Below are 13137 nucleotides of genomic sequence, written 5' to 3' on the forward strand. Positions count from 1 at the left end.
ACTTTGTTAGTGTGAGTGCTACTTGGCCTATTCCCAAAACCTAGCACATAGTAGGTCACCTATATTTGTTGAATAAATGAATTCTCTTTTTACTACATTTGAGGAAGCAGACTCCTCCCCCTCCAAAAAAAATGATTAGATATAAAATCTGAAAGAAAAGGCCAAAGAACCAGTTCTATGAGTGGGATTAATTTACTCTCCTAGAATTCAATAACTGGGGGAAAAAAAAAAAAAGGCAATTTCTCAGGACCCTCAGAAGCTCTCCCAGAGAGATGTTTTCCCTTCTGCCAGCACGAAAAATTGCCCGGGAGGCTGCATCATCACCAGGGCTTATTGAAACCCTAGATATCACATGCCAAACGTGCCATCTTAGGCCTGGGGTTCTGGCGTGTCTGGGAACTAGGGGAGAGGGGCTAGCAAAAAGAACAGGCGGGGTGACGGAGAGGGCTCTTGGAGGAGGGGGCGCGGATCTAGCTGCGCAGCGTGCTCTCCCGCCCGGGTAGCCGCGCTTGGCTCAGCCCTTGCGCCTCCCTCAGCTCTCTCCTCCGCCCCCCTTCGCCCTCCCCCTTTCCCTCCCTTTCTCCTCCTCCTCCTCCTCCTGCCGCCGCGGCCGCTGCCAGACCTCTCCAGTACAGACCCACGAGGCTGCCCTCCCCTGCGCTCTCCCTCGCGGCCCCGGCCTGGAGCGCAGCGCGCCGGCGCAGGTAGGAACCCCCGACACGGGGGTCACACCAGGGCGCCCAGTGCCCGTAGGGCCGCGCGCCAGGGAGTAAGTGGGGCGACCTGAGAGGTGCAGTGTATCCAAGAACTGCCCCAGACTGTACAGGATTTCTCAGGCAGAGAGGGAGGTGGAGGTGTGCGGTCTCGGAATGCGATCTGTCAGCGTATGCGAGTACCAGGGTGACATCTGTTTGGATGGGCATGTGTGTGCGCGCCGACAATCAGCAAGCAAGGCTTTGCCCATAAACTAGGTTTTGAAAGTTTCAGGGGGCCAACATGCGAGATTTAAGCCGCACCTGGATTCCACAGGAGCTGGTTAGAAGCTAGAGTGCTGAGCAATTCCCAGGACTGCCGCCTGTTAGCTTACTGTTAGAAAAGAGCACCTCAACTCCCTGGGTGAGCCAGGCCGGCTGCCCTGAAACTGGTACCTCGGGCTGCGGTGTGGGTCTCCGGTTCCGGCCCTAGGGACCCCTGATCCTAAAGGAAGCTTGTCGGGGACTAATAAAGCACAAGGGAATTAGACGTTCCTCCACAACACCTGGGGCTTTTAAACAAAGCTGCGCGCAGAGAACGGCGTGGAAATATCGTTTCGAGGGTTTGTGCTGCGGGGGATACGAGAAGGAACTCTGAAGGGCAGGTATTCTACTGTAACTGGGAAGAGATTTCCCCCGAATTTAGGTTTGGTATTTTGTTTTTTAAAAAGAAAGTTTGAGGCCAAGGTAATTCATAAATTGGTTCGCAGGTATTTCTGCAAAGGCTGCGCAGAGAACTTCAATAGCTGGAGGTGAGCATATATGGAAAACCTTAACGTTCAAGGGAATGTGAGATTTGTTGCCCCGCTTCTACCTTCGCAAATAAATAAACAAACAAATAAGCGCCATCTCTTTTGAAATTAATTACCCTCTATTCTTTCCTTTCCGCCTCCTTTCTGGAGCCTGTTGTGTAGGTGCAGTATAAAAGGTACGCTGTATGTCCTTTATATGTTGAGCGCAGCCGGACGGAGTGATGTGAAATGTAATTCTGCGGTATTACGGTCTTTGGTGCCTCGTTTGGCCGCGGGAAGGTTGAGGAGGGGGAGGGGAGATGAGAAAGTAGATTGGAAAGCTGGGTATGGTGGGGCATCAGCTTTCCCCGCCCTCCTTTCCTTGTTCGTTACTTCACCGCTAAAGTTTTATTTCCCCCACAGCTGATACTAAGCATCGGTTTGTCCTGTGTTTTCTTTGAGATTCACGATGTTGAAAGCGCTTTTCCTAACTATGCTGACTCTGGCGCTGGTTAAGTCACAGGACACCGAAGAAACCATCACGTACACGGTAAGGGGTGATGGAATTTGAGATAAGTGCGGTTCAGTGGGATTCTGTGACACAAGAGAGACTATCCCATTCTGCCAGTGTATGTGGGCTGCATTCTGTGGAGGGTAATAAATTCAGCAATGCTTTAGCATGGTTCACGATTAAGATTCCTTGCCCATGGTCCTTTCAAAAGTTCATTTATATCACCAATTGTGATAGAGACCAAAATATAATGATCTGTGCAAGGCGAAAAAAAGAAAAGAAAGAAAGAAAGGAGGGGGGAATCCTTTTAAAACAAAAAACAAAGTAAGCTAGATGTTTCTGACACCTTTGACAAATTAATGGGTATTAGGAATTGGAAAACTTGGATTTCTATATACATGCAGATGAAACCCAAACTTGCAGAGTAAGACTCAAGTCAAAAAAGAAATTTAAGCATCACAAAAGCACTTCAGCTCACTTTGCATGTGACTTATGTTCTCATGTAAGTGGCCTTTATTGACTTTAGAAAGGCTAATATTAGTTTATAGCATTACTGATAACTCACATAAATGCCCATCAAATGGACTTTATGTGTTACCAGAACATGGTATTTCCTAAAGTGGTTTCAAAATGCATTGTGTGAAATTTGGTTTTGCATTTTCTAATTACCATATTTGATATTTCCAAGTAACATTTGATTAATTAGTTAATTGCATGGGTATAACTAATGTTTACTAAGATATTGCAAATATCATCTGACCTCTCCCACTGTCAGAATGTATGTGGTGAGAACAGAAGGTAGTACTTATCTCACTTTTGGTGAGTTTGCACCTCTGCTTTGTGTTTTCTACTCTTTAATCAGTTTTGTGAGGCAAATGACATTTGTCCTGGATCAGAATGTGAAAAACATATTTTTCTACTTGCTCCCAATTTAAAATTAAGTAATCCTACCCAAAAGAATGTGAAAAAAATTTTAAGTAAAATTCTTAAGTGAGCTAATGTCAATTACTGATAATAAACATCTCACTTTTTTGGTACTATGTTATCCCTAGAATGTTAGTATTTATCTGGCAAATGTTCCTTGTTGTTGTTCAGATCAACTATAAATCAAATTTTGTTTAATATAAATATTTTGTTAACTTAATGATAAATGTAATTGCTTCCTCTGCTGAAGATAAATAAAGCAAGAGAACTGAATACATGTGTTGTTTATCTTCAAATGAAAATGTTTTGTTATTCAGGCTAAACTTACTACCTTCTTAGGGAGCTAAAATATAACTAGCTACCTACTTTTATATTCATCTAATAAAAGATTTTATTGCTTTTACAATTGCTTATTTATATCTCTTCCCTTTGCTAATCACCTAAATCTTATTCATCTTTAGCAGAGAAAGTTTCCTGTGGATTAAACACTATTGTTTTAAGATTACTAACTAGGGTTCACTATTATTACAACAGATTTCCCAGATATGACGTCCTTTTTGTGCTAAGATTAGGTCTATTCTCTTTTGAATTGTGTATGCCTAATAATTCATGGTTAAAGGACAAGATGTAACTATTTTTTGAGTACCCCACTATGGAGACACTATCTCCTTTCATCCTCACAGCAAAGTATGAGGTAAGTGGCATCATCTTTCTTCTGCTGACAGAACTGAAGATGAAAGATAGTATCTCACTTGCTTAAGACTACACAGCCAGCAAGTGTTAAAGTTAAATTCACTCTAGCCTTGCTTAATAGTAGATCCATATTAAAGGTACTGGAACTAAAGGTCTAAAACAGTCTTTTCTATTAGCACACAGATTATTCAAGTGAACTGTCATTTTGCCTGGCTTGAAAGATAGTTTTCAGAAGGATGGGCTCATACTCACAAGAAAGCTTCGTATTCCCCTTCCATATTAAAGATAGGTTCTATTCAGCTATTTACTTGCCAAGTATGTTCCATATGCTTAAGCAGTTCTCAACACTATCAAAAGAATTTAAGTTTTTTTGTTTACTAAGAAAATTCAGACCTTAACCTCAGGGGAGTTTGCCCTGGGAAGATATCGTTGAGAACTACAAAGTTCCTAAGCAAGTACAAATAATATTATTATACGGATTATACAAGTTGCTAAAGCAATAGAAAAGCAAGGAGGTAATTAATTCTGGTGCTGGCGTATTGAAGGAGATAGAACTCTGCTGTTCTTGAAGGAAGTGATGACTTTGAATTAATCTAGAAAGCTTGAAGAGGAACCTGAATCAGAAAAAGTAACATAATTAAAGGCTGGGAATGAAAACAACCAAGACAAGTCCAGGAGGTGACAGATGAGAGGTCTACAGGCCATTGTGATCTCTTAGACGAGGGAACATAACCAAGAGAACAAGAAAGATTGCTTGTTCTCTTGCATGCAGCATGTAGAGATATGCAGACTAGCTATGGAGCCTTGCATTCTCATGAGGCCAGGAAGTCTTATACCAATTGGTAGATATAGAAATTGGCACAAAGGCAGCAGAGCTTAAAGGAAAATAGTTGGAAAAGTCAATGCTGATGTCAAAATTATAATCCTGGGTCCTGAGAACAGTGGCAGTGCCTTGGACAGTGTTGGGGAAACTAGAAAGAATTAATTTGGGAGATAAACTGAGTTTAGTATTTACCCTGTTAAGTTTCAGATATCAGGAAAATATCTAAACTGACCTCTCTGTCTCCATCTATTTAATTGCCAAGTATCTGTTGTGTATATAAGCAACTCTTGGCTCTATTAAAAGAATTTAAGTTTGTTTGTTTACTTTTGTTTAATACTTCCTGAAGTATCTTTTCTCAAGAAGTAGCCCATTGATTACCTGAATCAGAATCACCTGGAATGCTTGTTAGGAATTCAAAGTCCAGGCCTCCTACCCAGAATCAGATCTTTTGGGTGGGCCCAGGAACCTACTTTTTAACAAGCACCCTGGGTGATTCTAATACAGTTTGAGACTAACTGACTGATGTTCAGTAAGAACTCAGTTCTTGCTTTTCCCAAAGAAAGGCTTCCCAGATTTGGTCCTGCCTACCTCTCTAACCTCATCTCCACTCACCTAGAACTACTAGCCGCTCCCCTCTGTAACAATTTTGTACCTTTGCTCACGTGGTCCTTCTTCCGAGAATTCCCACATCTCCTTGGAAAAATCCTTGTGGCCTCTCCCCTATTCGGCCTTTTCTTCCACCCTATTATGCCCACCCACCTCCCTGGGCAGAGTCCATCACTCCTACATGCATACCGTGTCATAGCAGCTAACATCTTGCTCCAACTTGTCTACCTGTCTGTCTCCTTTTCTGGCTTCTGAGCTACTTGAGGACAGGGACAAGGTCTTCATGATCTTTGCATTCCCAGGAGCTAGGATGGTGCCTTGTGTGAGAAGGTACTCAACAGATGGTTTGTTCAGTGAGCAAATGAGAGAGGACCTGTGGGAATTGAAACTAGGAGGCAGGCCAGGGTATGAGAGGGAGGTCTGGACTCAGCTGAATAGGAGTGATAAGAAAAGCCAGGTGCTGGAATGTTCTAAGAAGATATATAGAGAGAAGTGTCAAGAGCTGAAAAAAAGAAGTTGGTTGATTTTTTTTTTTTGGTAAAATTTACAATGTGGAAGAGGCAAATAAAGCAAAAAAGAGCAGAACAGTCAGAGAGATTGGAGATTAGTATCAAGATAGGAAGGAATTCCAGGAAGATGGTCATGGGCGACTGTACCAAATGCAACAGAAGAGATGAGGCAGCTGGTGATTGAGAAAGGATGCCTGAAGACAGCCAACGCATAGATTTCTCTTTAAAAAAAGAAAAGCTGGAGAATGTTAAATCACCCATCTCATCATCTATCTAGGACTCTAGTGCAAGAATTGTTGCCATAAGAATGAAGCTTTTAGAGTGACTTCCTAGGGACTGGATATGCCAATTAACTGTCTCCTGGCCCCATCTTGATGTTTTCTTCACAGCAATGCACAGATGGATATGAATGGGATCCTGTAAGACAGCAGTGCAAAGGTGAGCCAACTTCAAAGACTTCCCATCTGAACATAGTTTTCTGTCTCCATCTCGTGTCACTCTTCCTGTCCTGTTTGTATTATACCAAAAAGCCATGAGCATATATTTACATGTTCAGTTTTCCTGCTAGGAAGATTTCTGATTTATTTTATTACTGATCACAGATATTGATGAATGTGACATTGTCCCAGACGCTTGCAAAGGTGGAATGAAATGTGTCAACCACTATGGAGGATACCTCTGCCTTCCTAAAACAGCCCAGATTATTGTCAATAATGAACAACCTCAGCAAGAAACACCAGCAGCTGAAACTGCGGGTACAGCTGCAAATGCAGCTGCAGCCTTGAGTACAGCTGGGGGTGTAGCAGCCAGTGGCATGGCAGCCAGTGGAGTGATGCCTGGGGGTGGTTTTGTCGCCAGTGCTGCTGCAGTTGCAGGCCCAGAAGTGCAGACTGGCCGAAATAACTTCGTAATCCGGCGGAACCCAGCTGACCCTCAGCGCATTCCCGCCAACCCTTCTCACCGGATCCAGTGTGCAACAGGCTACGAGCAGAGTGAGCATAACATCTGCCAAGGTAAGCATGATTTATTATACTAACGAGAAGGTTTTTGCCCAAGTGCACCTCATGGTGAAAATAACAGCTCACAAATTTTTGAGAGCTTCCCACACATGCCAGACATCTTGCTATATGCTTTTCCTGAATTATCATATTTTATTATCATAATAATCCTAAAGGGTAGTTGCTGCCTGTATAGTCATCATTTTACAAATAAGGAAACTGTGGCTCAGAGAGATCGTCGGTGTTGCTCAACCTTAGCTGCACATATGTAGAGTCACTTGGGGCCTTTAAAACTCCTCCATGACCAAGCCACACCCCAGCCCAATTAAATAACAGTCTCAGGGGTGGGTTCCAGGCATTAATATTTTTAAAACTCCTCATGTGGTTCCGGCTTTCAGCCAAGTTTGAGAACCAGGGGTCACACAGGTGGTAAGTGCAGGGTAAGTGCAGAGCCCGCCTTCAAAACCAGGCAAGCAGGGCCAGAGTCATAGCTGTCAGAAGGAGCAGTCATGTTATTCATTGGGAATTTGAAATTGTTCTGTCTAGCTACTCCATAAATATCCTTCTTTGGGTTCTCAGGCTTTCTTTTCATTGAACTTGCCACTGACTTTTTTTCCTTTGAGGAATAAAGAAATGAGGCCCCTACCCCATTTGAGGGAGTCTCCCCATTCACATTCATATGTCTTTTAAAGCTCTCATTTGAACACATTTCGCTTATATTGTTTGCACCACGGCATCATCTGCCTGGGTTTTTCTGTTTGTTTTCACAAAGAGTGCACATCACTGTGTATTATAGAAACATCTGTAGACTCATACTAGCAAAGCAATACAAAACTTGGGCTTTGTAGAGTGAAGACATGTAGGACATTAGCTAACTGGACTGTACTAAGGGATTTTGTTTCTATTTTCTTACTTGGTGAACCCTTTCAAATCTGCCTGATGTGGAGATTGTGTTACTGAGATAGGCCGTAGGAGCCCCAGATTCCTTTTTTACTGTGGAGCTGGCTGAATAGACCCCATATTATACCAGAAATGCCTGGGACACATTGGTCAATGGAAAGGGCCCAGGAGTTCTTACCTTCTACATGCTGGTGAATGAGGAAGCGAGCACCTTCCTCCCTCAACACTGAGGGGTTCAATCGGGATCAACTACCTGCTTCACTGAGTGAAAAAGCATCTTCTGGTCCCCTGGTATGTTGCCCCTTATTTGTCAGTGTTGAGTTTTATCCTCTGTAAAGGAGATAGTAAATTTTAAGTAGTTTATTAATAAAGTAAGGAAACCTGTCATGCTCTGAATTTTATTTTATATTTCGTGTTCAAATTTTAAGTGCCCCACACATCAAGAGCTAACCCATGCTGTGATGGTGTCACTTTTCAGAGAGCCCATCATATTAGCATCTGTTTCGTGTTACTGTCATGAGTCAGAATTCCAATATTGATGATAAATGCTTCAGCATCTGCTTGATATTCCAATATTTAATTTAAGGATTATGTCAAGGAGATAACCTCATGAGGTTATTTTGTATATAAGTATTTAAGTGAATATTGATTTTAAAAAGTACCAGAGTTTATTTAAGATGCCAATTTTTAATTGTTATTGAAATACATAATTATATTGGAAAATTTGGTGGTATTTTTGCTGAAACTAAAATGTTTTGCTGAAATATTTTTAAGTATTGACTTTTATATACTGAATTATTTTTCACACTGCAGATATATATTTCACTGGTACTTAGAAGAAGAAAAAAAACAGAAAGGAATGGAGTTGTTGCCCAAAGTAGCTTATAGTCCATCATTGATAATTGTGGCTGAATTCAAGAATGATGCCTATAACTGAATGAATAAGTTCTAGGATAAAACACATTCGGGACTTATGACACACATTGGTTATAATTGAAACTGTATAATAAGATGTGAATAATAAAAATTAAGTCTTATATAATTTTTCTTAAAAATAGTTCGACTACCTTACAAAGTAAGTTACTTTTCACATATTAAAACATTTATAATTCTTACTTCTTTGGGAAATTTTTGTAGTTATAAGCTAAAACATTAAATGCCTTGCTTATGGTAGATACTAAATACATATTTATCAGTTGCACACAGGATATTTCCAACCCAAACTGTTCTGCATAAATTCAACCAAGTTCTAAAACTTGAGATTGGGGGCGTCCATTGGAAGCAGGGTTAAAACTTTTTTTGGATGACTTAAGGCTTAAGTTGGATTTCTTCCCAAATCACAATTTTACAAAATGCCCACAAATGTGGATTTACTTAATGTTGATAATAGAGGTTATTTCATATGATAACAACAGGATAATCTGTCTAGGGAATCTGACTAATATAAGTCGAGTCACACTTATGCCCATTTATTACTGAGCTAATCAAACATGCAGTTCAGCTTCTTCTAATTGCCTGCAGATGTATAACATTCTCATTCCAGGCCAGCAGCACAAAATAATGTTTTATAACCAATGTGAAAGTGTGGGGACCTCTGCTTAAAACAATAATGTGCTCCAAGGACCTATATTACTGACATCATTGTAGAGTTTGAGGAACCTTCTGTTTTAATAAAGATCTCCACTCCCTTTTAAATGTTGCATACTTATGCCCAGTAATCCAAACACATTTACCATGGTCGCTGGCTCAGAATAAATGAATGCCTGCAGATGAGTCATATTTGTATTAAAATTATTTCTTTTTTCCACACATATTTTTCAGCACATACAATTTATCATTGTGTAACCTAAAGCCGAGGACATTTTTATGTAATGGCTGAAACCTGTACTGTGTTTCAGTGTTAAAGTCAATTGAGCCTTTGAATGCACTCTTAACAATCACAGAAAGCACCTAAATTTTTAAAGACCGCTAGATATTTTTAAATGTGTTCTACTTTATAAATATATATTTAACCAGCTATTCATGTTTTAACATTTAGTGAAAATGTGATCCCTTTACTTCTTTTTAAAAAATTTGTCCAGAGTTTTTCTATTTTGCACAAAAACAAGGGCGTTAGAATGCAACATAATATTCAAATATCAATTCACAGTGAACAGTTTTTTTCAGGTAATTTTTGTCAACTGAAGGTGATGGGGGGGAGTCATTCACACTGAGAATTTCAAATAAAAGACACTATTCTTAGCAGCTATAAAATTACATGAAGATCATTTCACTGTGATGTACCTAGAGTCATATATAAATAAAACTTTATAAATTAATGGTTCTTCATGAGATACCATCTACCTCAAAAACAATAGATATTCACCTGCTCCAAAAGAAAATTGGATAAATGAAGAATATACTGTAACCCGTTGATGACTCACTTTATTTTCCTACATCTTTAGTGCATAGTCCCTTTGTAATGTTCCTCAAAAGAGATGGAGTTAGAAATTACTAGTTCAAATTGAGGAAGGATTTTTTTTATCACATATAACTTTCTAAGAGCCTCATTCTCCTATGAGAAAAAAAAAATCATTTAGGAATTGACAAGAGAAAGCATCAATTGTTCAATTTGAAGGCATTTGTTCGCTTAATTGAACTTTTTAAAAATTAAACATAGGCTATTTTGTATAACTGGTAATTAAGCCATTACTAAACTCCATCAGAATTTAAAGGTATAATTACTAACTTGCTAAAGAACTGCACCATAAAAAAAATGAACTCTATAGGAATGCCTAATGAAGGTGATTTTGGAGCCAAATCCAGAATGCAGCACCTAGCTTGTATTATATAATATGAAAGATGTGAGAACATACCGTAGGGTTTCCAACCATCCCTCTCTACCTGAGACTGTCCTGGTTTGAAAACTAAAAGCCCCACATCCCTGGCAAATACCTCAGTTCTGGGCAATTGGGATGGTTGATCACCCTAGAACACCTCTAGGAACCAAATCTCCTGCACCTCACAGCCAAGAATGAGAAAGTCTCAGAATTAGAGCTGTTTTTTTCTTCAGGTTAGGGTATTGTTTGTCCATTATGACTGTTTTTCCTATTTGTTTTGAACTTTCAGAAACCACATCTTATTGATTTTTATGTACATGGACAGAGCCTTTCTTTTTTAGTTGTCAGCATCCCACTTGTCAGTTTGTCACTGAGCTGATTTCTACATGGTTCTGGATTGCACGTGTAGGAAACCTAGACATTAGCACCTACATACTTAGATATATGTCATACTGTTCTTAGGTCATCTTTCCACATTTTCGTGGAGAAAAATTTTATCACACAGCCAAATTTAATACCATGTTTCATCTATAAAGTTTTGCTTGCCAAATTTTTTTTTTAATTTTTAATTCAGTTTGATTTTTATTGTTAGTACCTGTAACACAGGAGCAACTAAACAGCTAAGTAGAAAAAAAAAATGCCTTTTACAAAGCCTAAAGAAACAAAAAATATATACTCAAGGTTAAAAAGCTCTGTGTTCCTGGAGACTTTCTATTATCTTCCGCACATTTCTTTATAAACAAGGATAACTAAAATTCTATTTTGAAAAAGAGCCATTATCTATACATCAACTTTAAAAAAGAGAAACTTGAACTAACATGTAGAGATTTTCAAATGCTAAGGACATCTTTCTCTGACGTCTTTCATTTGAAACTTAAAGGATCTCATATCAAAAAAGGATTTATAAATTATAGTGTAATCGAGTAGCTTAGCACACGTGGCACTGTCATTACCAAACAACTTTCAAACAATACCCTTTTGTTCATCCTCACTAATGTCATTAGGGTCTCTGGTTGCTTTGGTTAGTTTTGAGAGGTAATGTCTATTTTTTGTTTCATATAATTATACAGCCCCCCTAAAGAGCTTTGATCTCAGAAAATAGATATTTTGCAAAAGGAAGACTATAATTGAGTAAATTAAATATTAACAGAAAAGAAATACTTCAGAGAGAAAGTAAAATGGGTATTTAGCCTGCTTACTGTTCTTCATTGTTTTTACTTGTTAATTTACCTTTGAGTATCTGAAAATTCTCTAAAGCTACATGAATGGATAGGAGTTGAGTTTATAGGGAAGTTTTAATTACTTTTTAAATAAGTCGATGCGACATAATAGAAATGAATGATTTCTTCCTGAAAAATCTAGTATTGTTTCATAATTCACTTTTCCAAATACTGTAGTCATTGAATTTCTAGTTAATTTAAAACTCAGTTTTAATATACATTTAAACATGTGAATAGTATGTATATGTATCTGATTTGCGCACAATCAGAAAGTGTCCTTAAAATTTCTTTATAAAAACTGAATGACAAATATTTGAGAATAGTTGAGATCAGTATGATCACTTTTCAGCAACCAAACACTATGCTATATAAATGCCTAACTCAATGATTCCCAAAGTGTGGTTCCCCAGACCAGACTCATTAGCATAATTCAGTAACATATTAGCAGTGCAAAATCCTATGCCCTATTAGACCTACTGAATCAGAAACTCAGGGGGTGGGGCTTAGCAATCTATGTTTTAACAATCCTATGATTTGGATCTCTGCTAAAGTTTGAGAGCCAATGTTCTAACTTAATTTCATGAAGCTGCATTCAGCTACAAAATTCAGAGAGCAGAGTCAGAATATTTCACATGGGATATGGTAAGTAGTAAAGAGAAAACATAAAAAGTATACATTCTGCTTCTAGGATAGAATAATATTTCTATTTTACTTTTCTCACCTACTGTCATCACCAGTCTCTGAACCCTAAATATGATTAGTTATGAGTCCTCGTTACAACTATATCCCTGAACTAAGGGCATTATGCGTGCAATCTAGAGGAAAAGGAGTCATCTTAGTAAGAAAACAAGAGACCTTACATCTCTCTATAAAACCTGCAAATGTAAAACACTAACTGTCCTTAAATTGTCAGTAGGTAAATCGCTAAGTTATGTTATGGGTATGGTATTATGATTGGTGCTAAGAGATACCTGTACCTTCTATAGGCATTTCCATTACACTTAATGGCATACATTTGTGAGATGAGGCAATGCTGTTTGTAGGTTCAGTTTATGTAGAGTCACTAAAAAGGAGGTTGACTCTGACTTTGGCCTTTAAGCGTCTTTCAGTTACCAAATACAGATAAATAGCTGACATTTCATTCTATCTAGACTCTCTGAATATCATCAGATATTAGCAGAATAGTCACATAAGTATCTTCTGTTCAATTTAAACTTGATCAAAGATTTACTTCCCATCAAAGATAAGAATGTTCTTGTTATAACTAGTTAACACTAATCTGTGGAATGAATTTCCCTCTCCCCATGGAAACAAAAAGAAGCAGATTAGAGTAGAATTGCAAGCCTGGGTAACTTCAGGAATGTATTTCTTTCTCCAGCAGAAAATCTCAGACTATTCTCTGAAATCAACAAGTTGCTCCATTTATAAGGATTGCCTTTGCACTTGTTGAATTACTGGCGCAGTTTTATTGTTTGAAACCAAAGAGTAAACAAAATTTGCCCCAAATGTGTTTGATTTTGCATGAATACACAAATAAGTAATTCATGCCACATCTGAAATTCATTAGCATGCTTCTTTTTCCAGGAGGTAACTGCAAATTACACACTCAAAAAATAAAACCGGTCAAGAAAACTGCATCCAAATATTGGCA

The 13137-nt window shown here is 38.7% G+C and overlaps 1 protein-coding gene across 8 annotated transcripts in view; it reads left to right on the forward strand.

The window, feature by feature from the left end:
• Positions 1 to 275: 275 nt before the first annotated feature.
• Positions 276 to 13137, forward strand: part of EFEMP1 (EGF-like fibulin extracellular matrix protein 1) — a 55579-nt gene continuing 42717 nt past the window's right edge. The window contains exons 1-6 of one of the 8 annotated variants that reach the window (XM_039887143.1): positions 583 to 704; positions 1463 to 1504; positions 1655 to 1680; positions 1946 to 2033; positions 5827 to 5987; positions 6152 to 6562. In XM_039887143.1, the coding sequence (XP_039743077.1) occupies positions 5924 to 5987; positions 6152 to 6562 (475 nt within the window). In that variant the 5' untranslated portion in view covers positions 583 to 704; positions 1463 to 1504; positions 1655 to 1680; positions 1946 to 2033; positions 5827 to 5923. Of the gene's footprint in view, positions 705 to 787; positions 1358 to 1462; positions 1505 to 1654; positions 1681 to 1715; positions 1735 to 1945; positions 2034 to 5826; positions 5988 to 6151; positions 6563 to 13137 lie in introns of those variants that run through there. The other 7 variants (XM_039887136.1, XM_039887140.1, XM_039887139.1 and 4 more) reach the window with 7 other exon arrangements.

This window comes from Pteropus medius, unplaced genomic scaffold, assembly GCF_902729225.1.
Source record: "Pteropus medius unplaced genomic scaffold, Ma_sr-lr_union100, whole genome shotgun sequence".
NCBI lineage: Eukaryota > Metazoa > Chordata > Mammalia > Chiroptera > Pteropodidae > Pteropus > Pteropus medius.